Source organism: Oenanthe melanoleuca, chromosome 1 (genome assembly GCF_029582105.1).
Source record: "Oenanthe melanoleuca isolate GR-GAL-2019-014 chromosome 1, OMel1.0, whole genome shotgun sequence".
NCBI lineage: Eukaryota > Metazoa > Chordata > Aves > Passeriformes > Muscicapidae > Oenanthe > Oenanthe melanoleuca.
In genome coordinates, this window is record NC_079333.1 from 98,952,332 (window position 1) to 98,980,166 (window position 27,835).

General features: G+C 38.9%; 1 protein-coding gene across 7 annotated transcripts; it reads right to left on the minus strand.

Moving 5' to 3' along the window:
* Positions 1 to 928: 928 nt before the first annotated feature.
* KLHL15 (kelch like family member 15) lies at positions 929 to 27,832 on the minus strand. 7 transcript variants are annotated; one of them, XM_056506208.1, is made up of 6 exons: positions 27,624 to 27,832; positions 27,322 to 27,405; positions 25,259 to 25,354; positions 23,460 to 23,570; positions 15,754 to 16,465; positions 929 to 7,592 (listed from the first exon to the last, which is right to left on the minus strand). In XM_056506208.1, exons 5-6 carry the CDS (start codon positions 16,456 to 16,458, stop codon positions 6,483 to 6,485), a joined length of 1,815 nt encoding a protein of 604 aa, XP_056362183.1. In that variant the 5' UTR covers positions 16,459 to 16,465; positions 23,460 to 23,570; positions 25,259 to 25,354; positions 27,322 to 27,405; positions 27,624 to 27,832; the 3' UTR covers positions 929 to 6,482. The 7 variants fall into 7 exon arrangements, with proteins under 7 accessions (XP_056362183.1, XP_056362220.1, XP_056362228.1 ...); XM_056506245.1 differs by lacking the exon at positions 23,460 to 23,570; XM_056506253.1 differs by lacking the exons at positions 23,460 to 23,570; positions 27,624 to 27,832 and having other exon boundaries at positions 27,322 to 27,506.
* Positions 27,833 to 27,835: the final 3 nt, after the last annotated feature.

A 27,835-nucleotide genomic window follows, 5' to 3' on the forward strand; every position in this document is an offset into this window, starting at 1 on the left:
AATGGGGACATATCACAATTAAAAGTGGCACTTCCTCCCTTTAATTCATCCACAGCATTCTCCCATTAAACAGTACATTGTGTAGGATGAAGAAAAGTTACTAAAAAGGGAGAGGAAGGAGGGGGGCAAATGAAGTTTAAAATAATTTGAATTATTAAAATAAAGTTAAACTGCTATTTTAGAATTCAATATGGGGGGAAAAAAATAAAGACACCACAGTTATTTTCAAACATTCTTGACAGCAGACTTTTAAACCAAGGGCTTTGATCTGAGAGAGACTTGACAAAATAGTGACAGAGAAAGGAAAAGTGTGGCAGTGGACTGACAAGGAATGCTTTCATTGGACTGCTTGAGAAAATAGGATTATAACCTGTTTTACCTGCCCTCCCACCCTGGTATTGAACGCTGATCTGACACTTTAATCCTGTCATGATGTTTCCCATTCCTGCTACAGGAAATGATGAGAAGTACAAGCTGGCCCTGTGGCACTCTGAAGGGCAGGTGTGTGAAGAGCACACATGGTCTGGCAGCCTTGATTCCCACAAATGGTCTCTCCTGGCTGCTGAGCAGCACCAAGGGCTGCCCTGGTGTTCAGCCCTGGCACTTTCAACTCATAACTTCACACCAGGGACAAATGTAACAACCGGGTCAACTCCAAACATTCCTTCAAATTTGACATGCAGAGAAAACAGATAAACACACTACAGCAATTGAGACTGGGAAGACTGTAAAATACAGCTAAAGAGAAGAGCTTGAAGTTGTTTATGTAAGCACATCCAACTTGATGGGTTAACTTTAACAAGATCTTACATAAACATTGCAACAAGACAGTTTTGAAGAGCTATTTAACTGAGTAATTTCTGAAGTCCTGGAGAAAATAATCCAGATCCACTACATTTTTGAGTATTACAAAGTTTACACAAGAGTGTTTAAAGATTAAAAATATTTTATTTACACTTTTCTTTATACACATTTTATACATTTTTTCAGCTTGAAACCCAAACAGAGCACAAATGCAAGTCTGAGCATACTGCATCCATAGCAAGGGAAAATTACTTTCTGGGAGGAAAAAAAAAGACAAGAAAAAAATGCTTCAAAACAGTTACAAAGAGGCAATTCTTAAATTATTTAGAGAAGTTTATAGCAGCCCTAGAGTAATCGTTAGACAGTTAATCCAAATGTATATATGAGGTCATATACATATAATTTTAATTTTCTATAGGAAAAGTATTTCCAATAGCTAGACACACAGTACAGTTTGAAAATAACTTTTCCTGTTAACTTATCAAATACATTCTTTTCAATACGAACAATATGATATTGTACACTGGAATTGTGGGATATTATAGTGGAATTGCAATCTCCATCATATAATTTATTTTAAAAAGATCTACAAAAATAACAATATATAGGGAAAAATATGTAAAATAAAAACATAATTCACTTTTCCCTTCACGTGCTCCAACACTGACATAAAAGTTAGGTGGGTCCCACTGAGGTAATAAAAGCCCCCCTAATACAGCTAACTTTACAGTCCTACAGAGCACTTCATTTTCTAAACTTACAGTACGATTTTTCTACCAGAGCCATAAATAAAAACTATCTGCAAATAGAAATTATTTTTCCTTAGCTACCAATTTAATATTAATCCAAAGATATTTAAAATTGATTTCTGAAATCTATTTTTAAAAGATTACATAAATTGAACTTAGAGAAGTGTAAAAAAAAAATTAGTAGAGGGACACACAGAAAAGCTGTGCTCAAAACGAATTAGTTTTTCTGCCACCTGCCACATACAACTATGTTTTATGAAGTTTACCCATACAAAGGGAAATTTTCAAGTTACTCACCACCTTTAAAAAATAGAATACAGATGCAAAAGTAGTCATTAGTATTTATTCTAAGTAGCTTTAAGCTGTTTAACAAACATGACAATCTCAGAATGTTAGCTACAGGACACCAGCAAGCTCTGTTTAAATAGATGATGTGTTTTCCAGTTATGTTCTTTCCCACTCTCCTTCAGTAAACCCCTTCACTTGTGACAGATGCTTATTCAAGTAACTTCACCACCTATATATATTTTTATTAGCAGGAGAGCAGGAGGGATGTTTTCCCTGATGGCCCCAACCCTATAAACTGTTAAGCACAGGCTTAGTAACACTCGTGCTTACATGTTTTCCTTTTAAGTACCATACAGTTATCTGTTTCTTTGTATTGGACTATTCACATGTGAAGTCCAGATTTGAAATGTTAAAAGAATCTGGGGCCAAATTCGCTTTTTTTTTTTAAGAAAAAGTACATGAAAAAGGCAAAATACCTCTACAAATGCAACTATTTCTGAAAAAACTTTGACATATGCAGGCTGACACAAACTAGAAGTTTATTTTAAAGAACTGTTAGTTTCCCCACAATGCTTACCCTCCCTTTGCTAAAGAATGGACATAATGAGTTAAGTAATGGGGTTTTATAGATCAGTTTGAATGCAGTACTTGGGATTCTAAGGCAGGAGGTCCTCAAGAATACATAGCTGCAAATCTCAGAAATAAGGGAAATATTACAGTCAAACCCTCAGAGCTAGTTCTAACTGTAATCATACTTCAGGAAGTAGGGCATCCACATTTTTCAAAAGAAAGTAAGATAAAAGAAGGTTGCCAGGTAGCTCATATACTGCCACTTGCTAGCTGTGCTTTCTGAAACAGCAGGACCTCTGTAAAACCAACCTCTGCCTTCTACCAGCTGAGTTCAAGAGGAAAAAGGTTCCTAAATTTTCTTTTTGCCAGCTGATGCCTCCCACAATGAAACTATCAACACTTTTTGGCAGAAAGTGAGCCATTTTTTCCTTATGCAGTACTTATAAAAAACAATCTGCCCCCTAAAAAGAGACCTAGGAGCATGTGAAATGGGAACCTGCAGTAACCAGTCCCCTTACAGGAACATTGTGCTTTTTGTCCATTGTCTTGTTTGAAAAGAAAATTTCCTCCTGAAGATGGTTGCTAAATTAAGAAATTAAGCTGATACCTTTTTTCTATAGATGTGAAAAAAAAAAACCCTAGATTGTAACTCACTATGTCCACCTTTCTAAAAAAAGGCAAGTACACTTGCTTTTCAAAGTCATATGTTGAATTTTAAATATGTGAGTAACATTAGATTTGCTGGTATTCCATTATGGGATGGGAATAGTAGAACCTCCTGAAATCTAATAACCAAAGACCATAACTTACCTTTTTTTGACAAATGAGAGGCATTTAAATGTTTTAAATTAAGATTAAACATCTTAATCTGACCATAATGCTCAAAATTTGATACTAATAGGCATTTCTCATTAGCCATTGTTCTTATTAAGGTACTAAATTATCTGGAGCTAAATATGAAGAGCAAACATTTGAAAAAAAATTCAATTAAAAAAATCCCTCCAAGTAACCAAAGTAACTGTCTCAAAAATTCCATTGCATATAAAAAAGAACAGAAGCTAATTTTTATATTTCAGGTCTGAAACAATGAAAGCACTGTAGATATGTAAATTGACAAAATATTCTCACATATCCCCACCATTCTATTCCTAAGCCAATTCCAACCATCCCCAATGCTGGAAAGGTTACAGCCAGCCTCTCAATGGAGACACAGGTTCAGGGAAGCTGAAACCAACAGTTCAATTATAATTTCACAGAACAATTACTACTACAATCCTGAACAAGGTCTTTCAGAACCGTGCACCGTAAGATAAATACGAGCTTAAAAGTAGAGCACCAGAACTGATCTAGTTCATTTTTCAAGTGTCAGCACTCACCAATGACTTTAGTGGCAGTTGCTGAGTGCACACAGCTTCAGAAGGCGCTTGAATGCAGACTCAAAAATGTAACTTGAGACACCCCTCTCCTTACCATTACTTTTAATAAAGTCTTGGCCATGTCTCTGAGAAATCTGACTCCTGAACACCAGATATCCAGAGCCAGGGCTGCTCCCCACACTGACACTGGCCCCACACAAAGTGAAATACTCTACTCTATGTAAGGTGCCCTTAACAGCTGCCTCACACAGGATTAGCTTGCTGCCCCATTAACTTACTGAGAACTGAGCTGGTGACAAAAAAAAAAAAAAAAATTAAAAAAACCAACAAAAAACCCACCCTCATCCCCAACCTTGTTCTTTTTTTCCTCTTGTGCCCCAATATTCCATAAACTATGTACAGTCAGCACAGAGCCAGCACCTACCAGTCAGTTTATCTGTCCCCATGTAGGCTGATGTACAAACAAGTCTCACAGTGAAACTGAGGTTTTAGTGTAAGCCATATTTCTTTAAGTTAGGCTATCATGAAAGTAAATTAGATTTCTAATTCAGTAAACTGTATTCTTAATAAAAAAGACAAATTTAGCTGCAAACTAGTCTGCATCAGAAGGCTGAATATCAATATTTGGTCCAGTCTCTTCTGGTGTAAATAACTTACCACTACAGCTATGATGGCAAACATTCCCTCTTTCTTTTAAAACACATGAAAATACTCAATAAATCATTTTTAACAATAAACAGACCCTAAAAACCTGCTGACTTGCCATATAGCTCCAAATACTCACATTTCAACCCAGAACATAATTCCTGCAAAGATACCAGAACACAATATGAGAAGTTTTACACATTGTTTTAACTTCTATTATTTCAAATTTCATTTACACAAGTAGGTGTTATTTTCAACACAGAAAATTTAGGGTGATTTTGGTCCCTTTGTAAGTGCATTCTTTTGAACTCCCTGAGTACTGTACATTCCTTTTCTACAGTGAATTCTGACTGGAAGATGCTGAATAAAGTGGTTTTGCATTGCTGCATATAAAGTAAGCTCTATTGCTTAAAATGAAACACAGCAGCATAAGATTTTACAAAATATACAGCTCATGTTTCAGCATCTGAACTACATGTGAGCCTTCAGCTTCCCCAGATCTCTCCTTTGGGTTCTAGAAGTGGCTAATTTACATCCACAAAGTTAGTCAAAATGCAGTTACTGTTATTATTTACATCTTGGCAGACAATTCTTACCAATCTGCTGTCATTTATACCTGCAAGTTAACACAATGGAATAGTCAAAGCCCTCTTGGACCAGCCATCTATAATTCAGGCACTCCAAGGTCAGTAGCCATAGCTGTGTAGACTTTTATAAAAGAAACAGAAATTATACTAACAAACCAATCACCTAACTCCACATTTTCAAAACACAGTAGTTCTTACATTGTTAATAATTAAATAATAATAATAAAAAGATTATACCACTTCAGTATGAGTACTCATATTGAAGTGTGAGTACAAGCAAAGTATTGTCAATAAACTGTAGTATATTCAGTATCCAGTTCCAAAAATAACTGTGGGTCGCAGCAGTGCTGAGCATTTGCTTATTGACGTTTTCTATTTTAACAAAAAAAGAAAACTGGGCAGCACATTGAAAATAAAAAGAAACTCAGGTAAAATGAGTTTACTTTTTAAAAAATAATTTATAAGTTCATTATGTAGCAACAATATAAAGAATTTAATGTTACTGAATCAATCAGTATATACTAAAAGATAAGATACTTTGATACCAAATGAGGCTTCCAGTTTCACTTAAGAACTTTGAATTATTTAGCTCATGAAAGAATACCTTAAATTCAACAGATATGGCTGAATCTGTGCACTAGTTAAAATATTGTAACTGCACATAAAAAGATGCATTTATATACAGTTTTTACAGTGTATGCACATGTGTGAATACATTTTTTTACTCACCAACTAACACAACACAGACAATAGAAGGCAGCATAGAAATAGTGTTTTGAATATAAAAATGCCTTGTTTTCAATTTAGTAGAAAATGTGTAATTTGCATTTTGGCAGACTTACTGGTACAACTATACAAAATCAGGAAAAGGGTCATGCAAAAGGAATAAAATTATTCTCCAAAGTAAATAAGGGAAAACAAAAATGCCTAGTAGATTTGAGAGTACTTCGCAGTTAATGGGAAAAACATGTAAAAGACAACATAAAACACAGAAATGGTTTGGTTTTGTTACTTTATACCTGGTTGTACCCAAGTACTGGTGATGAGCTGTATTTTGATGCTCAATAAAAAATTAAAATAACATCTTTCTTCTCTTCCTTTCACAAATATTTTGTCAAACTCAACTTATTTCAAAAGCATAGTGGTATCATGACCATTAAAATAAAAGAGAACACATTGTGGACATAAACTGCTATAAAAAAAAGCAGACTCAAAAATATATATTTTTTCTCATACTTACAATTATGTTTGTTAAAAAAAAAACCAAAAACAAAGCTTTCACAAGGTCAGACCAACTATCATCTTTTCTAATAAACTTGTAAGTACACTCCCCGTACATCCTGTTTCTCTTGAGCATTTAGCTGTTGTTCTTATACACAAGGAAATGTCTCTGCAGGAATTCAATTGGTTTGCAATTTTTTCAGTATAGCTCTTTTGTATTTGATTGGGTTGTTCATTTTCTTTTAGCTGCAACGTCTAACATGCTCCAAAACATACTCAGGAAAGTGCAGGCTGCAGACCTGTAAGCCATCCAGCTTGCATGGCATCCTTGGATATTCATCTTCTTTCCATTTGTTTTCCTCTGGATCAAAAGTGAGAATTGAATCACTGTAGTGACCATTGTAACAAAGGCCTCCAAGAACCATTATCTGTTTGTCCAGAACAGCTACACCATGACCACTCCTACCTATTGGCATAGAAGCCAATATAGTCCATTGATCAGTATCAGGGTCATAAACCTCTGTAGATGGACATCCTTGAGATTCAAAGGAGGCTCTCAGGATCACACAGACACCACCAAAGACATAAAGCTTACCATTATAAGAAATCATTTTGTGAAAGCATCTTGCATAATTCATTTTGCATTTGTTCTCCCAACAGTTAGTGACCACTTGAGTTCTCCGTGTTCGCTGCTCTACTGTCCCTTCTTTACTGGGATCAAACACACACACTTGCTTAGAAGTTGAAGATGATGTAATTCCACCAGTGATATAGAGCTTGTTACCAAGCACAGTCCCTTCGTGTCCATACTTATTGACTGGATAGGGATCCACAAATTCCCATTTATCTTCAGTGATATCATACCGCTCAGTTGAGTAAAATGTTTCATCCCTGGTTCTCCCAGCCACCGCATAAACATACCTGCCAATCACGCCAACAGCAAACTCAGAACGAGGCACAGACATGTCTGCCATTCGTAACCAAGTGTTCTGTCTTGGGTCATATCTAAACACTTTGGATGAAGCATGGAACTCCCCATCTGGCCCCAGTTCTTCCCCACCTAATAAGAACACAAAGTTATTTACAATGGCAAGGCAGTCTGGTCGTAAAGGTACTTGAGGACCCTCTAGTTCCCACCAGACCCTTGGTTTGTGCAAGAGAAGAATTTTACTGTTTACCATACTGTGTCCTATCATTCCTCTAAATACTGCAGTCTGGGGTTTGGCAGAACGAATTTTGTTCGATTTCATTTCCATCAAAGGCTGTTGGTGAACGCTATGAAAGTAATTCATGGCTTGGTCAACCTCATGTCGCAGCTGCCGGGAGTAGCGATAAAACTCTGATGTTTTTACCTATGAATACATTTAAAATATATTAAAATTCTGACCAAGAGAAACAACCCAGAAAATCTAAATCACTATGTGTCATTAGAAGATTATTTTACTTTGCTTCATTCAGGCAATCTTGAGAGCAATTGCATTTATGCATGAAGGTTTAAACTGATGTATTGTTATCCAAAATCCAGAAGGCAATGTAGTGATTAAGAGCAGTGACTAACATTTTCAGCAGAATAATCACATGCAGATTTTATGCTGGAATTAGGTACAACTGAAAACCTCAAGTCTAGAAATCATTATTCCTTCTCCCAAAAAAACCTTCTGTTCATTTTGTGCTTAATCCATAAAGTACCCAAATTTAAAAAATCCATCTTTTCCTGGGTTTCAAAGATATTCTACACACCCATTCTGTGGTTACCAAGGTCTACTCTAGTCTGGTTTTTTTCTGAATTCTCACAAATGAAGCCTGAGCTCTCAAATGCTAGGCTCTGCTCACAGGGCTATTTAATTGCCCTGGGGTGGGAAGGTACCCAACCACCTTCCTTAAGAATATGTGCTTGCACCAACCACTCATCATGATTATGACCTTATGGTTTCCCCTCCTGAGTCTCCACATGCTTACACATGCCTTTAACACAAGAAAGAAACATCTCAACCTATAATCCTTCAGTTCTGATTTTCTTTGGCAAATTGCAGAAGTAGGTTTGAACTTTCACTTCCCAGGTGAGAGTTAAAACCTAAGAGCCATTCCTGGTCAGTTGTATTGGAGTTGTAGGCACAGGGGAAAATAAGAATTCCTTTCTGGGACCCTTCCTACTATCTAAGCCAATTTAAGTGCCTGAGACTGGTCCTGAGACCATTCCAAAACACATCCCTGTCTTGAACATTTTAATTAATCTAGCCCAAGGCTGTCCTCAGCTCACCGTGGGAATCTCTTCAGAGGCCTCACTCTTCCTGAACAGTCTGGTATAACACAGCATTTTGAATCACACTTCTAAAACAAATAAAAACCTGCTAGATGTTGCCAAATACACAAATCCTCCATCAGATTTGATCCTAAATCCCATTTTCCTTCACATGAAATTGGATTGCTTTCAAACAGTCTGAAAGCCTTTAGTACCCATGAGCTCCAAATAAGAAGCAATGCTCTGAAAAATGTCTGAGGCCACTCTGAAATTTCAAGTGATCACAAGGTAACACTACTATTTTTAAGTATCTTTTACCCCACCTCCTCCTATCCTCTGTCCCAAAGAACAAATGCCTCAGGGATGATGGTATGAATTTTATATGGAAAGAAATTTATAAACTAATGTTCTTTATATCTTGTGAATAAAGTAGCTGCCTGTTCCATAAACACATACCATTAAAATTTTGTTAGCCATCTGTTAATCATCTCTTCCTTGTGTAGTAATTAAGATATTCTGCTGTCAAAGAATTTTTTTACAAAATCTTTCAAACTGTTATTATTGAACACAATTTTCACAGTTTTTGAGACGGTTTGAAACACCAGATTTAAAAAAAAACGACGAATAGTAACCTACCATTTTAAAGCAATGTATAGCGCAAGAGTGACAGTGACTTGATGTTTTTATTTACACGTTTTCTTTCTTCCACTTTAATTTTGACAAGTTCAATTTATCTTTGAAAAAAAAAGGAGGATGGTCACAAGCAGCTCACATATATTATTCTTGCAGCATTGTCCAGCTTCTTTCTACTGTTTTTACCAGAAGTTATTTTGGAGCAAAAAGGTTTACTCAGGTATGGTACTTCCAGAAAACCCAGAGTAAGCCCAGCTCTTCTGGGAGCAATAGCTCTATTTTCTTGTTGCAAATAAACAATAAATCATACAAAGACAGATCTGCTCATATGGCATTTGTTAGAATAAACCATATACCTTGCCTGACTATAAAGACTGTACATAACTTACAGAAAATATGCTGGCAGAAAAATGGTAACATATAAAGATTACAAAAAATGAAAAAGGATGTTAAATTAACCAAGACTCATGGAGGGCTACTTTATCCTTAAAAGGAACTTTCAAATTCTAAACCAGCAGGACTACTTCACTTATTCCCAAACTGGAGCTATCCTCTTTGGAATTAAATAAAAATATAAATTATCTTTGTTACACCTATATGCAGTTCAAGTTTTCTTGGATAATTATGGAAGACAACAGGATCAACATGCTTACAATGTGAAGCATACCAGTAAAGCCTGACAGAGATGGAAAATGTTTTTCTTTCTCCCTCAACATTTACAACTCTGATCTTAGATCTAGAAATCAGAATGCCAGCCAGAAACTGGAATTAAAATAAGCCTACAACCTCATCACTCTACTCCTTCACATAGCCTGAATCTCACCCATGAGAGCATGCTGAAGGACACAAGGAGTATCTCTAATTCCAGAGAGAGACCCTTAAGACCAGGGAATGAATCTATCAGTTTACTACTGCTTATCTCAACAAAGGCACTCATGTCAAAGCAAAGCCTCAACCTCTTACCTTAAATGAAAAAGACATCAAGGAGCAAATGCAACTCCCAGTTATTAACACCCCTCTGTGACTGAAGTTCACGGGGAAACTTTGACAAACACAAGTTTGAAGAGCTGAACATGAAAACACACAAGCACTAGCAATTCTTACAATATGCAGAAAAAAAATCCCACAAAACAAGAGTGATCTACTACCTCACTTCTGGTAAGAAAAGGCATTCCTAGACTTGGCTGTCAAGGAAAAATATCCCTGTTTTAGCCATCCACCTTTCACCAGCATAATCTCTGCCATACAGGAGCAGTTCCTCTCCTGAGGCTCAAATGATAGTCTAAGATGAATGTTAGGATTTGCCTATGGGAAAGTACAGACTGCTCACACTGGCTTGATGCAAATGAAAACAAAGCGAATGTAGGTCACTTGGCCCACTTTCAGTCACACATTATGAAATGTTCCAGAACTATTTGAAAGCCCCGTTCAGCCCCTAGTAAGAAAAACCCTCTGCCTACACTTTCAAATAGCTTGAGGGTAATTTTCATTACTTGTATATATAATCAAAAAAGAGAAGCATTAAAACTGAGGTAGCTTGGTATTTAAAACAACTGTAAGTTGTGAATATCAGCAGATGAAAGCCCATGGGCTTTTGCAGGAATGTCTATCTGACACCCAAAACACGCAGAAGGAAAGCCCTCAGTTTCAAAAGCAGGCTCTGCCACTACCTGTAAGAAGCAACAAGAAGTTGATAAGTAAATATCAAAATGCTTATCAACAGACCAATTTTCCAGTTATGTTCAAATGGAGAAGCTCTGGAAGGAATAAGTCCATAATTACCAACACTCAAACAGAACACACGGATTTTGGCAAAACAGATGGAAATGTACTGGAATTGTCATGAACCCTGAAGTAAAACAAATGTGCATTCCTAAAGAGTACATCACCAACTCTGAATTGATAAAAATATATAAATGCTTCAAAGTATTTTCAAAGTTTTTCTTTAAACTGTTCTGTCACCTTGCTGAAGGGTCTCAAAGACATTTTAAGTTGGACTTCCTTATCAACCCCAGTCATACTGGAAAGGAATTTAATCCAAGTGCTAAAGCTTTGCTCATGTGATTTTTTTTTTTTTTTTTTTTACATTTTTTACATTCTTTCTTTAATCTTCTGGAGAAAACCTCCTTAAAGAGGTTATGCTGGGACACAGCCTAATGTAAGATCTCCAGAGATGGAGAATGGGAACTATCTCAATGTACAAAGTATCAGTGGTTCACAATCAGACTTTCAGCTACACAGACTGAGAATGGCATAAACAAAATCAAATGTGTTATTCCATAATAAAAGATGTACAAATAATTAAAACATCCACCCCACTACTTGTCCCCTAGGGCATCCCTCCAGTCACAGTAAATTTGAGCTTTAATGCATTTTCTCTTCTTCACTTCAAATCAGTGAAACACAGCATAAAAAATGCTGGCTTTCCAAATTAATGCATTGATTGTTCTTTGACCATTTTTCTGCTGCATTGAATGCATACTTTTCTAGTTGTAGCAGCTATGGAAATCTCAAAAATTTCCATTTATATTATATGAAGAAGTAAAACAAAATATTAAGCCATTAATTTCTAATTTGAAAAGTTATCCCCACAAAAGACCAGCTGTGTCCCAGATTATGTTCATCAACCTTCCCCCTCCCCAAAAAACAATTATTCTATTTAATAAGAAGCAGGAAGAGCAAGGAAATGCAAGGTAAATGTTCTGTAACATATTTGACTTCAGTATACAGCCTTTAAAAAAAAAAAAATCCTCATAAAACCATTTACAGCTACTGCTCTATTTGTATTCATTACTTAGGTTTATAAGAAAAAGCTTTCAAAACCAGAAAGAAAGGCTTGTTTTGAGCTGCCCATACTAAACAGCTATTATTTGTGCACTTAGTAATTAAATTTCAGTATGTTATTATATGGGATGGATATTAACTTGCTTCCTTCTGTAGAACAGGTAAAAAAAACCCCAAAGACAAACAAAAACAAAAGCACAGAAAAATCTCAGTGGCTCATAATGTCATTTTATCATCTCTAGTCATGTAAACAGAGAATTGTTTTAAAGATTCTAACTTATTGTGCTTAGATTTCCTAAACCTGCCAATTCTTGAGAAGTAAGTCAGCTACAAGGAGTACAGAAGCAATGCCCCACCTTTCCAATGAACAATGATGGTACCTACATCACACTTCTAAAGACCAAATTCTTACTAAAAAAAAACCCAAAAAAACATATTTTACTAGAGATCAACCTGAATCAACACTGAAGATCCATCAACTCCGCTAACAAAGATCCTCATCACTGTCACATCTACTTATCTCTGGCCATATTCTAATCACAATTATAAGCTGGTATGAGAACTGCTGAGTACCAGTGAAGGGCTTTGAAGGGCTATTCTGCAAGAATAGAAATCATTTAAGTGTTTTCAGCCTAATCACAAAAAGGCACAGCCTCTGTGCAGCAAGGTCAATGCCCTCAAATTGATTACTCAGCTACTCCTTTTTAGAAACTGGAAAAAGAAATTGTCAAAGTCAAGATGGAGTCTAACTCAATCTAATCTCAAATCAGAGTGGAGTCAACAGTCGTTATGCCACAATTAAGAAGCTCAGCATGTGATAAATACTGCTAAGAAATCTATTCAAATCAACAGTAACCTTAACAGCCAAAAACATTAAGCACAGCACCTATTTACAATAAGAGGGGCCCCTAGCTTTACCCACGCTTCTTATTCTACACTTCAGCAAACAAAGCTGTGTAAGTAGATACATATGTATTACCAGACATGGAGGCAAATGTGAAAAAAAAGCAACACATTTATGGAAGGAAAAGTCACAGTAACAAAGTTACAATGACATCTCAAAAATTACTATTTTCTAGGAACAGGACAGCAGATATTCAAAGAATGTGCTATTCACACCTCTACAGCAGAAGCTGATGAACCTGGTGATTAGTAAATTTTTTATTTAAACTGGTAATTAATAAATCAGCATGGGCTAGTCATAACAAATCTTACAGACTGGACATAAAAAAACCCTGGGTTTTAAGGACAGAGATTTCGAAACAACATTTCAATCTGAGTAGTACACAGAAACTAAATGGAGCTTAAACAGTCTGTTTCAGTGAAATCATGACATGGTTGCCTCCAGTAACATGGAAATTAACTCAGTGATCCAGGCAAAAGGCACTCCAACTTCTATCTCCAAACTTCCTCAAGACTTACAGAGCCATGGATATGTTTCATAAAATAGAAAAATACAACGTAGATAGTGAAACTTACATTTTTTCCCCAAACACTTTGCCTTTACTTTCTAACTCACTGATTTAATTTTTAAAACACACACCTCTCCAAAAAAAATTGTAAGGTACAGAATGGCTTAAGAGGACTTGCAAAGTGAAGTTATAAAAGTCATTTATATCCTACAGTGACAGGCATCTGAGAAATGCATATTAGAAAGATTACACAAAAGTACATGACAAGCTGGCCAGTGTAGAGCAAATACAGAGTTTGGTGAACTGGAAGAGTCAACCCCAGACTGTGTTTGGTACATTCATGCATTTAGTATGTGCTGGCTTCAGGAAAAGGATTCTCTTTGTGGATCTCCAAAAAAGGGAGTTTTACCACTATTTCCCCATTCCATACAGAGAAGAAAGAGGGTCTCCCCGAGTTACTGCCAGAACAGTGAACAGACATGCTCTTTTATTAAAAAAATAAAGTGTTCTATATTCTGATGTTGGCTCCAACAGCAGTTGTCCTTTGTCACTTGTCCTGCTGGATAACTTAATACTCTCTAGCCAGGGTAAAACACAAATGCATTCCTAGCTGGAGTAACAAATGACATAATTAGCTCTGCTTCCCTCTGCTGAGCTGTCTCACTCCATAATCTGCACTGGCTTTTCTCTGCTCCCACATACAATTAACAGAAAGGGTATTACCAGATAAAGCTTTTACATGTATATATAGAACCTGGCATGCTGAAAACAACTTCTCTGCTGAATTTTTACCTATTGGGCCATTGGGCAGCTGTCAAGATAAAACTTAAGAAGCACTGTATGCAGAATTTATACCAATGATATCAAAACCAACTGCAAAAGTTGAAGGCCAGCATACACTTTCACTTACAGAAATTTAACTGAGGACAGCTTGATGCTTGAGCTTGCATCCCCAAAACTCATACAGCTGAAGCAGACTCACACAAATCCTGCCTTAATAGATTAACCTCTAAAAAAATGTTGTGAATTTCTGTAAGTTTTATTACTGAAGGGTTTAAATGATGCAATAATATGGTAGAAGTGCTATTTAAAACAACTACACAATATCTTGCAGAGTTCAGCTCTTACTAGTTAAAAATGTTTTAACCCAATATAAACATTACATTAGTGTTCTAAAATACGTTCATGTCTATAGTCCAATATGGCATAATGAATATATTTTATGTATTATTACTTCCTATACTCAGTTCACACACAGAAAAAAAAAAAAAATCCAAAATACTAAAATTCACTAGTCTGAAGTAATTAATAGCTCTTACCATCTGAAAGAATGGTAAGAATTACTGCTTGGATGATCCAGTGGCCCTTAAAACCACCAAAACCTATACAACCTTGTCTGTATATTCATTAAATACTAAAGTAAAAATATATGGCAGATTAACTTTTAAGAAGCACAACAAAAACATGGAGTCTGAACTCCTATTAATTTCCTGAGAGGTGAAAAACACAGAAGCTGAAGTTGTATCTTGTAACACAAAATTCACATTGTTAAAACACCACAGATAAATAATTCCTAACCTGAACACTGCTACTGGCCTGTAAGAGAACTGCTTACAAAGTATGTAATCCTGTACTGTTAACAAATATTCAGAGGTTCTCAAGAACTAGAAAACAATTTTTTGTCTGTTCTTCAACAGAAAAGTAGAAAAGGCAAGTTCTCCTTTAACTCTTGCTACATACAATAAAATACATTTAACTATAAGATCGCCTGTTACAAAGAGTCCTCTGATATTTAAAGTAAATCATTACATTTTATGCCATCAATTTTTGATTGTATTATGTCTTGTATACAACCAAGTGTATGCTTAACTTTGCAGGATCAGGGCTTACTTCTAACTTCTTCTAACTTACTTCTATCTGCTGTGTAATACCACAAGTACTGAAGATACAACAACACTACTGAAGATTTCAGAGCAGATGTTACCTTTCATTTGTAAATAACCCTCCCCTGTACTTAAGCCACATAAGATCTACAGTCACTATTCTTGATTATACTGATAACAATAATCATAACATACACCCTACATATTATGTGCAGGTCTAAAGCCTCTGGAAAGCAAGAAGCAACTTGCAGAAAACAGTTAAGAATGATTGAAATCAAACTAGATACAAGTGACCTTATTTCAAAAGGTTTTTTCCATATAGAGTCATGTATAAACATGGACTGCAAACATACCTGTTCCCCAGCCACTGCAGGTATTATTGTCTAATAACCAAAGACAACACTTCTAGATATTTGAAAGAACTTCTATGCTTTTCTTTATTAGAAAAAAAATTCTATCATTTTGTTCCTTCTCATAGCTTCTGGAATCTTACCTATTTAATGGCATGCTGCCCTAGCTAAATGATGAATCCTGCCTACTGCTTTTCAAATGCACCAACCTTCTCAAAAACACTGGATGGTGTCATCAAACAAAACCTGATGTTCTGAATGATGGTGTCCGTATGTCTCCAGCGTCTTCTATCATGGCGTAGCCAGGCCTGAACAGCTTCATACAGCTCTATCTCTGGAAACCTGCTCAGATGATCATTATCCAAGTAAGACATGAGCTTCTCAAAGCTCAGATATGAAAGAAAGTCAGGTCTGGACATGAGTGGCACAAAATTCTCTAGCAGAAAGGAATCCAATTTTTCCCTGACTCCTTCGATGTTTACACCAAAATCATCCAGAAGTCTCATAATTTCTGCACAGTTTTCTAAGCAGATTTTAGCTAAGAGAAAAGAGCAGCAAAACTTTACCACTTCTATAAGCTGGACATACATGGCAGCCTGAAGGATTTCATGAACAGTGTTCATACTCAGTTCAATAGTTCCATAGTACATGAATTGGAGGACATGACTGAAGCCTGTAGCTGTCAGGCCTTTCAAATGGATTTTGTCCTGATCTCGTTCTCGCATGTCTGCTGTGAACATAATCCTGAAGTAATCACTCTGGGTGGCAAGCAGTGCTTTATGGGCCTGAAATTGGTGGTCTTCAATGACAAGTGTGACATCAAGAAGCAATCCCTCCTCATACAGTGCTCTGAATCCTGCAGAGACACTGGTGTCATGGATGGAGGAGCTAAACCCTTCCACGTCCCCTGCCATGAATCACCTGGGGGGAAGAAAAAAAAATAAATAAAAATAAAAATAAATCATAATTTCTAATAACATATTACAAGCCCACCCTGACCAGATAAATCCTAACTTAGATTGTTTTGATTAGGACTTAAAAGTCTTCATCATTCATTCTGTTTCTCTGCAGCTGAAATATCAACTTAGGAAATAACTTAAATCACAAACTTTAAATATTTCTCCCCAAACCAATATTCTCATTTTAAAGACAGAGTAATGAACAAAAATAACTATGCAATACTGCCAAAATGATTTCTTAACTCCAAGTTAATTCATGGCCATACAATAAAGTAAAAAGGTTGTCATGGTTTTTTTCCTCTCCTCCCTGTCAATCTTTCTAAAGAATTTATCTCAAGGGAGCAATAAAACACCCACTCTTGAATATCAAAGGTCTCAAAAAGGAAGTCAAACTTCCTTAACTTCAGAAACAAGCTTCAGTAATCTGTACATGGTATGATCTAAAAAAAAATAATTATGTTTTAAAATCTATGTCAATTTACTCAAAAGTTATTTGTAGGAAAATTAACATTTTCACAGTTACTATCTGAGATTGTGTGCTTCACTTGTCCTGTAAAAACACAGTCCCATCATGTTGTCCCCCATTTCTTACTCTAGTGATTAAATTTTGAGATCTATGAAGAGGAAAATACTAAGGCAACAAAAAGCACTAACAAGAATAGGTTACAAATATTAATATTCTGTATAGTGGGCTTAGTGAAGCCTAATTGCTCATTAAGCATTTGCAGATATAGTGTTACTTATATGCAAGCTATAATTAAACAGCAAATAAACAAAAAAAAAAAAATCTAAGAGTAGCAGGATCCTACCCTGTTAAAGTCAATTCAATAACAAATTAAAAACCTACTCAAAATCCAGAAATTTCTCAAAATGTTGCTTAATTTCCTTGGGTTTAGGTAGGGTAAAGTTGCACAACACAGCTTGAACCAATTAACAATTCATCAAAGGCACACAGCACACTCCATTCTCCTTCTCTGTCACATTCCAGGACCTGAGCTCCTGCTGCCTACTTTGAGCCATTTCTGGGGTTCATTTGGCTTCTCCCGAAAGTCATATCCACTCATAAACATGACTAAAAAATAAACTAAGAGCAGGAAAGGACAGATATGAAAAAGACACATGATACAAATATGATCACCCCCTCTTCCCAGCACATACAAAACCTCAAAACTAGAAATTTTTCTGCTTCCCAGTGAGCTGACTACTGACTTGACACTGTGAGGTTTGGCACAAGAACCAACCTAATGCAGAGGGCAGGACACATACTTGTGCAGGGAGAGAGAGAAAGAGCTTCCCTATTTGGCATTCATTTACTATTAGGATTGGTTCAGCTACTTTTATTCCACTTCTTCCCACCTTAAATTACACTTCAACTTTCCCTCAGATATTTGTTGCATTTAACTCTGAATTTTCTATAACAAATAAAGCTAATAATGTTTTGGTAGTGGTAACCCACATGAAAAGCTAAATAATACCAACAGATTAGAAAAACCTGCAGATTCTCAAGATCATAAAACTTCACACAAGTATATGGACCCAGAAGTGACTCTAGGCTGGCTCGTGTTTCACGGCCTCAGAGAAGAGTTACCACTTACCCCCACTTCCTCAAGCACCACATTCTGGCTGCTGCCATTGCAACAGGAATGCATTTTATTAGACTGATCAATGGTTAATCATCTCCTCTCCTTCACTCCTCAGCACACATCCTGGAAAACCAAACTGGAGATACCCTTTGTCTGTGCAAAACTAAACTGGTGAGTGGGTGTTTGTAGCCACACCTCATGAAATTAGCACCACTCCCACACTGTTGAAGCCTGATGATGGGTTCTGTGCACAATAAAGTCAATGCTGGGAGTGTTCATTACAATTGAGGCCTTCTCACAGAATTCAAATTCCTGAAAGTAAGAGCAGGAACAAAAGAACTAAGATGACAATCCAATCACTTTCTCAGGAGTATCCATGATAGCACCTTCCCTTCAATGTCACTGAAGACAAAGAGAAACATGCAAACTGCTGTGGAACCTCATATTGTGAGTCTCTTAGTCCTCAACATCAAATGCCTACCAGAAAGAAAAATTACCATCAGATATTTTTTAGTTATTGCCAATTCTTACACAAAAGCAGATGAGGAAAGAACCACTTTACTAATTCTTATCACCTCAAAAAGAAGCAACTAACTGAAGAGGAAGCATAAAGCCTGACTTTACAGGATTTTGCTTTCTAATTGGATTTCTGATATCAAATAAAAGGTAAGTACCAATATTAGATTACTTCCTTCTTTCATCGAAGCACTCAAAACTCCTCTCCTCCCATCCTCAGTTCTCTGATGTTTAATAATAGCTGAGGTCATACTCGGTCCTTCCTGTTCAAGAGATTTAATGATCACTTGCCTTTAAATGGGCCACTCATTTTCATAAAACACACAGCAACTTAAAACAACTCTCACTGCTGTCTGAAATCTGCCAAGAGGTTCAGTGGTTACAAGGACTTTCAGAGAGTACAACTGTGTAAGTTACAGTCCTTTAGAAGACCAACTAAGACTTGGCTCAGCCAATGATCAGGGTTAAAAATGGGAAAGGACAGTTGGAATTTGCAAATGTGAGAATGAGAACAGAATAACACAACAACGTATTATGTGAGAAAAAGTAAAAAATGAAGGAACATTCCCCAAGTGACAGAAGCAATATATATTCATCTGGAAATAACGGGATCTCACATCATACAGAGATCAACACTTGGAAATTATTATTTCTGAATGTTTTAAAAATGTGTTTAAATCACTTAATCCTTCTTTTCACATTCCTGCTGGTATTACTTCTAGTAAAGCTGCAGTTTTCAACATCAACAAATTTTTCCTCCTAAACAGCAGCAAGCATTTATTGGATTACTTAAGTAGACACAAATTCTCCTTACACCATCTAAAGAAGCTTCAGAATTCTATGAGTGAAAAGCAAAAGGACTACTTGTCATCCTGCATTAAATAAAAGGAGCAAATATCCTTTTCTTGGCATAAAGCCATATACATTATCAGCAGATAAATTTTTCTTTAAAACAGAAAAATGTATTGCCAGTGCAAATACACAAATGGGTTAAAATAGCACAAAAACTAGGAAAGTGGATAATTAAATGCATATTATGCTTAACCGGTAAAAAATCTTCAATTCAAAAGCTAACATCTTCCATCAAAAGCAAACAGCAATGTGGTAGTTCAAACATTAAAAAAAGCAATACAAAATACTCTCAAACCAAGTAATTTTTCTAAAGCATAGCTATGCCATTCCTCCCCCACACACACTTGCAATCTTTGATGTAATTCTAAGCACTATTCAAATGCTGCAGTTATTTCCCAGAGGACAATATATAACAATTTTTTTCATATTTCCAATAAAAATGGAAAATTCAGTTAGATTTTCTTCATGCATGCAAATCACAGCAGCACACTTAATCCAAAGCAAAAACATGGAGCCTGCAGTGGTCTATAGGAAAACTGGAACAAAAAAAATTCCAATGTATAAACAATGAAGGGGAGGTGGGGGGCAATGTACATTGACATTTGTTATTGTTCTGCACATATTAGTTGATCAGGGTAATGCAGCACAGGAAGTAAGACTGCTGAAAAGCCAAAAGAGAAATATATTTAACCTTATTAGCTGTTCCTTACATTTTTTCCTCCTTTAGCACATAATGCATTAGATTCTACAGTGCTGTGACTGTAGAACCACTTACTTGGAACACTGATTTCTCATCTTTATTCTGCAGCTGTAATAAAAGTCTGAAAACCCTACTCCAGACTGCTTTTTCTGGCTAAACAAGGAGAACTGCCTTTCCTCAGGGCGTCTGAGGCTCTTACTCACCAGCAGAAGAAATGGAGTCTAAATGCACTGGCTATTGAGAAGCAAGTTATAGCATACCTGCTTTTGACTCATGCCCTCCTGGACTCAAAACCTCTCCAAAAGCAGTACTACCTGAAAAAGGGCCCTTTGAATGTGTGTCTTTATGTAGTATGTAAGCTTATATGCATTTTCTAGGGACAGAAATTTATTATTCTAGGAAAGTATTTTCAATACCCAGTCTAGCACACCAGCTCAAAGGAAAATTTCTGCCTTCCTTTACTGCTGTTCCTTAGTAACTAATTTGGGATGCTAAGACAGAACCAGTAAGATTTGTTTTGTTTACTGATTATGGAGTACTTGTTCATTTTACCTACCCCATAGATATTCTAAGAAATCACCTTTGGGGACAAGCTGAGCAACAAATTTTCACATAATAAAATGCTATTATCTATGAGTTACACCATAAAGACATTTCACCAGACACATAGAAGCATGCTTCAGTTACACAAAGTACTAAAATAGAGCTTAAAAACCAATAATCTCTTCCATCCACCAAATGCACGCATTTAAATGTAAATTTCAAAGCCATTATGCATGATTTATTTGGGGAGGTGCACAGCAAAGGCTATCTAGAGCAGAATTCTTTGACCCTAGTTTTGTTAATACACTTTTCTGCAGGAAAAGGACATTTCTCTATAGTCAAATGTTACACACATGTATGAAAATACAATACAACAAGTATTTGAACACACTAGCAAACACTCCCAACTGCACACGTGGCTGAACCCTGGGCTTTTGAATGCAGTGTATTGTATTAAGCAAGAATGTATAAATACAGTATAATTTCTCCCCCAAATGAAACCTTTGTTTACATGGTTCAAAACTAAAAACATTAAATTTGTGCACCATTTTTCACCACAATCCCCCACTAACAGCAACAGAAGGATTGATGTCACATGGGATAGATCAATAACCACTGGCATCAAAAGCTTCCATTGCTACAATTGCAAACACAGGGAACAAAGAAATACATCCAGTTTCCATGTGTTTTATCTAAAATCCTTTGTAATCAGTACACTCAATTTGGGAAACAATTTATCTTAAATACGTTGGTATGTTCATGTTTAAGACTTCACCCAATCCATCTTGAGAATTCCAAAAGCACTGGATTACTTGAGAAGGTGGAAGTTACCAATCACCACTAGTCAGAGGAACCACATTTTCAGAAATTAAAACTTGGCTACTCCTGAAAGCTGCCACATTCCATTTTTTGGGGGCACAGAGCCGACCAGGACAGCTCCCCTGACGATCTCTGCCTATGTTGCTATCTGAGAGCAAACGGAATAAGCTATCAGCAACAGTGGCACTTTGTATCATTATGGCTGTGTCAGAAGCCTCCGAACTAGTTACAGCAACCCTACTAAAACTGCGTGGATTGTGCCTCAGCTCCGTATGGTTATTCTTCACTCTAAGTGTGCCAAAACCTGTAACTGCACTTCACAGACACTAAGATAGCTTGAACCATCTGTCTAAAAGGTCACTGCATCACACCACCTGTACGGAAAAACCTGCTCCCAAACGGCTCTTTCAATTGCATTTAGTGATACCAGAACAGGTGCCCCGTATAAAACAGTTGATACATCCACAAAAATGAGACTTATCTTAACTGGACAGTGCATTAGTAATTCAAGAAATACTTGTATTACTCATACCTAAAATTTGAATGATGATAGTGTTGAAAACTACAGATTTGTCACTGCTCTCAAAGTTGACAGGACTGCTCTATCCTGAATTATATCAGTCCATATATGTCTTATAGAATAATCCATCTTTTAGAATGTAAGAAAAAGGTACGAATAAAGCCCAGTGAAGATTTTTATTAAGAAAGTTATAGTGTATTTTCACAGAAAAGAAGCAAGCTAAGTATTTGTTAGTAACAAAAAATCCAATATTTGTTAACTGATTTTTTAGCATAAGATGGAAATAAGCTACAAGTAGTATTTAAACTATATTAGTAAAAATCTAAATTAGGATTGCTAAACTACCCTCTCCATTTGTCTTTGTTACCTGTATCTTCACTGCTAACTTAGTAAGTCCTCCCAGCATCTGAGAACATGACATTAATTGTGCCCTTTGTACAAAATGCACAGGATTTGACCTCACTGCCAAATGTTAAACTCACTTATCAAAAACACAGAAATCACAAACATATTTAATTTCTACACATATCCCCCAAACTGGCAGGCAGATGAATGAAAAAGGTCTGATGTGTCCAGTACAAGCTCAATGGTTATCTGCTGTACTCTGCTTGCTGAAAGGCAAATCAACACGTGTGTAAATCCAAACCAGCCACAGGGTATAATTAAGGAAAGTGAAAGGAGATGAGCTTCAGTGGGAAAGTTTATAGGACATGTAGTAGAAATTAAATACATTTGCTAGGTGATGGAAGGAAAAAGACAGTTGGTCCATGATGGTATGCTTAGAGGATCTGAATGTGAACTGGGGCAATGGTGGTGCAAAAGCGGGGTTATTCTACAGGCAAGTTTATATAACAAGTCCACAGGACTTCAGTCCTTCTGTCCTTTTATCCAGTAATAGCTTTATGATTCCCCTATTCCTCTTCTAAATGGGAGGGGGAAAAACCCAAACCCCAAACAATAAAAAGGCAAGAACTTTCAATTTTTAAGTGACATTCCAGTATTCACCAAATAGATCAAAGCTCTAGTACCAACCCTGGGTAGCTCTATTCGTTCAGATCACGGATACTTTTTTCGCGATCACCTACGGTCGGGATGGGGGGGGATAGAAATGGCCATTTTCGGGGCAGGAACTCAGATGACCTACTTCAGCCTGTCTGCTCGCACGCTCAGCCCCGCTCCGCTGAGAGCGGAGCTCGCAGGCCGAGCTCCCCGGCAAGCGGGGCGGGCAGGCCCGGGCTCCGCGACGAGCGGCCGCAGGAACCCGAGGGGCCCGCGGGGCTGTGCCCGCCCCGGACCCGCCAGGCATTCACCGTGCCCGATCCCCGCTGCCGCCCCCCAGCCCGGGAAGCAGAGTCCCTGAGGGCCGGCAGGGCCCCGGGCCGCCCTCGGTGGGGCGGGCGGGCCCGGGGGATCCTTCACCCACCTCTCGGCAGCGGCGGCGCTGAGGACGCGGCTCCTCCCGCTGGAGCGGCGGAGAGGGGCCCTGGCTCCGTGTACCATACAGCCGGGGGCGGCGGAGGGAGGCGCCGGGGGGCTGCGGAGAGGGGCAATGGCTGAGGCGAAGCCGGGAGGAGGAGAAGGAGGCGGAGGAAGAAGGGGGGATCCTGGGCTCCCTCCTCCCCGCCGTCCGCTTGGTGGGGAGGTGGGAGCCGCCCCCGCCGCGCCGCCCGGGCACCGGCGCTCCCGGCCCGGCCCGGCCTCGCCCCCGGGGTCCCCGCCGCCCTCACGCTTGTTTACCTTCCGCGCTGCCCCGCGCGGCCGCGGGCGCCATGTTCCCCCGGCAGCACCGCGCCGGCCGTCACTTCCGCCGCACCTGCGGCCGCGCGGGCGGGCCCGGGGCGAGCGGCGGCACCGGCACCGCGGCACCGGCACCGCCCCGGGCCGGCCCCGCTCCCAGCCCCCGGAGCCCGGGCACGCCCCGAGGAGCACGGCCGGAGAAAGACACATCGAGAAGCATCATCCGCGTCCAGCCCGCGAGGACCCGCATCCACCCGCGCTCGCTTTCGGAGGGTCGGTGTTGCGCTGCTCTCTCCCACCCGCTGCCTCCAGGCTGCGGCCAATTTCCGCGAGGCTATGGCAGCTCCCAGTTTCTTCTGGCAGCTGCCCGGTGCAGCGCTGCATCCCGCCCCGGGCTACAGCAACCCCTGCCCGGCGGCGGCTGAGCTCCGTCCCGGCCGGCCGCAGGTGTGCGGGCCGAGCCCGGCTCCCGCCCCAGACCCCGGCCGGCCGCAGGAGTGCAGGCTGAACCCAGCTCCCTGCTTTCCAGCCGGCCTGGGAACCGGGTCACCGGAGCCCCAGGGGTCAGGGCCGGCAGTGAACAAACTGCACAAAGAGCACAGCCCTGAGTGGGGTGAGCAGGGCTCTGCCTTAGCACAAACAGCCCTTTGCTTTCGCTATTTTGCCTTTGCCTGGCAAACTCTGATTTTATTGTAAGAGATGAACCTGAACCTTTGGTTTGCCACTACCACCCCCAAAGCATTTGCTACCCTTCTATGTCACTCACTGCTTTAAACAGCAGGCCACAGGCTGCCATCCTCTCCCTGTTTACTGCTGTTCCCGTTCCCTTCACAGCCTATTTTCAGTCTCTCATTACCAGCCCCTCCCCATTCTTGATTTATAAAACAAGTGTACCTTCTCTATAGCTGCCACCTCCAAGCTGAATGTCTTTCCCACCTTTCACAGTTTCACACAATGAACCAGCTACTCCATGCTGTGCTTCACAAAGACTTCCCAATGCTATTCCCACTCTGTTCAACTGCCCACCTACTGCTCTCTCTGCTACAATCAACCTCCCATTCACTCCTTCATCCCAATGGCCATACCTTTCTCGGCTTTGCAACTCCTTACTATTCCATCTCATACCCTCATACAGTAAATTTGCCCCATCTCCCCATCACTGTTTTATAACCTGTTATTTGTGCCCTTATGGTGAAAAAAACTGGCCTTTACAGACTAGCCCTGTCAAGGCTGCAGATGTTCCTGCCACCTATGTCTCAAAGGAGAGACATTCCCTCTTTTTTCCATAAGGTACATCTCCTGTTGCAGCAAGCATGTACACACCCAAATCTAATGCTTCAACAAAGAAAAATTAGTAGAAACTAAGTTTCTCATATACAGAAATGATACAACCAAAACTTCATGCATCCTTCTGCATCCCTCAGACTTTTGACCTTCATAGGTCAGCAAGAGTAGAAAAAACTAAGCAAGACTTCCATGTTTTACCTGACTGTCATTTTGCTGTCTGCAGGTTGTGTCAAGCTGAGATGCAAGATGATCTTCAGGTCTTTCCTACACACTGTCACAGAAGGGACCTCAAACCTAGCCACAAAACAAAACCACAACAGCTTTGACATTTAAAACATCTCAATATTTCAAAGCACAAAAAAACCCTCCCATGCCCTTCTCCTTCATATTGAACAATTTGCTACTACCAAAAAATCTAAATATATTAATAATGTCTCAGTTCTATTCACCTAAGCAAAAGTAAATAATTACAATTAGGCCTCTGACAATGATCACTACTGCATATTAATTTGAGATTTGGGTTGACCCCTCTGATTTAGGCATTTGTACAAAGTCAGTTGTACAAGTAAGTAGTTACCACTGGCTTAAATGAGACTATTGCAATGAATAAAATTCTGGATATAGTTTTTTGAGCTATATTAATACACTAGTTAGGATTTAATTCTAATATTTTTAAACTTTATTTATTCATACATATATGTACAATACACATATATTGACAGAAATGTTCTTACCAATTTTAGTTGGGGTTGTTCAGCCTGGACAAGAGAAGGCTCTGAGAAAACCTTATAGAAACTTTCAGTGCTTAAAGGAGGCCCAAAACTAGGCTAGAAAACGGGCTTTCCACAAGGGCATGTAGTAACAGAACAAGGGGGAATGGCTTCAAACTGGAAGAAGGAAGGCTTATCTTAGCTTCTAGGAAGAAATTCTTTACTGTGAGGGTGGTGAGGCACAGGTTGCCCAGAGAAACTGGTTGCCCCAGCCCTGGAAGTGTTCAAGGCCAGGCTGGATGGTGCTCTGAGCAACCTGGGATAGTGAAAAGTGCTTCTGCCCACAGCAGGGAGATTTGAATTCAACGATTTCTGAAGTCCCTTCCAACCTAAACCATTCTATGATTCTACAATAATTAGACATTTGCAGACTTTAGACTTTCTGGGTTTTCTTTATACTACAAGCATTTCCAAATAAGTACATCAAAATAGCAAGAGTACCTCAGAATATGTAAAATGTACAATCTCATTGTTAAAATAGAAGCAACAGTTTGTATATTTTTTCATATTCCTGACAGGGTGTTTGACAAGGATTAAGTACTTTTTAAAGGCTGTTTCAAATATGTCAAAAACTATTTCCATAATTTTACACTGCACTGCATTTATTGCATAATTTAAACAGCTAAGTAACTACAGAGTCCAGTATTTTCAGTTCATTTTCATAAAAGAGGGATTATACATGCATGAACATTAAGGTAACTACAACCAAGTATTGCATCATGCTCCCACTACACCTCGTGTATCTCAGTTGTTTTTCCCAGAAGTGAGGTATTTAATACAAAACTGAAAACACCATGTGGCCTGATAAAAGATTAAATGTGAAAATTTATTTTCCAGACCAATGTCCAACATCACTGGGTTGCAAGACAAAATACATTTTGTCATTGGCAATACCATCATAGATACTGGAAAGTTTCTTACAATGTGTTCCTGTTAATTTCTTCAGATCAAGAACACTGGCAATGTGTTTGCTCTGGGTATAGCCAGCAGAGCTCACTCCTAGTTCTTGTATCAGGAAAGCATGGAAATAGTAGCATTTGTGAAAGTGGGAGGTTACAATCATTGTTAAACCAGGCATACTAGTTTCACACGGATTTCCATCATCACATTTCAATCACGTGGTTGTCTGCCCCAAACCTGCTTTTTTTGACCTGCAAAGCCAGGCAAAAACTGAGAACAAACGTGTTTTCTGACAGACAAAGACACTGTTGTTGGCACAGCACACATATTTGAGATAATTAGTTACCTGTATTGAAACCTGTTTCCCTGACCACGGAGGATAGACGATCAGCAACATCCTCTGTGCCTTTAAGAGGTTCCCATGAAGAAGTCAGTTTGATTTCCCATAGGGAAAGCTTGGGAATTTGGCCTTTACTTTCTGGTGAACCTCTAAACTGGCTCTCATCCCTGGATTAGGGATTTTATTCAATATTTAAAGTATTTATGTCACACCTAACTCTGGAAACAGCAAGGGTTTGGTGGGATTTTTACCTGTTTCATACAAAACATTCAGGTTGTTCGTATGTTGGGGCAGCTCTCACATCCACATGGTCTCCCTAACAATAAGCGCCCAGTCTACAAAAGACAGTAACAAGAAAAAAGGTTGAAATTAGAAAGATCTCCTCATGCCGATGGCCAGCACAGGTTGTAACACATGTACAGTGTCATGTTACTACTACTCGAGCAGACACGGCGGTCGATGTGCTCATTTCAGTACATACACGAACTGTGTTTCTGGCCCCCCCGGGTGCCTTTCTGCATCGCACCCCAAATAAATCCGCACAGCCACAAACCCTGAGCACGGCACGAGCCTCCCGCCTTCGTTGTGTCATTCACCGAGCCCGGTTCGCTTCCCGCAGCCACGGCGCAGTTCCACGCCCGCGCTGTGCGGGGCTCCCGGCGCTCTCTGCCGGGGTTTTCGGGGCGCCCGTCCTGGCGGGCTCCGGGCACGAGCTGCGCGCCCCCGCGCCCGTTACCCGCCGGCCGCGCTCCCGCCCCGCGCACA

Coding starts and splice junctions, on each gene's coding strand:
- KLHL15 (XM_056506245.1), bottom strand. CDS start 16,458: ATGGCAGGGGACGTGGAAGGGTTTAGCTCCTCCATCCATGACACCAGT. Junction 7,593..15,753: donor CATCCAGTGTTTTTGAGAAG/GTTGGTGCATTT, acceptor ATGTATTCATAG/GTAAAAACATCAGAGTTTTA.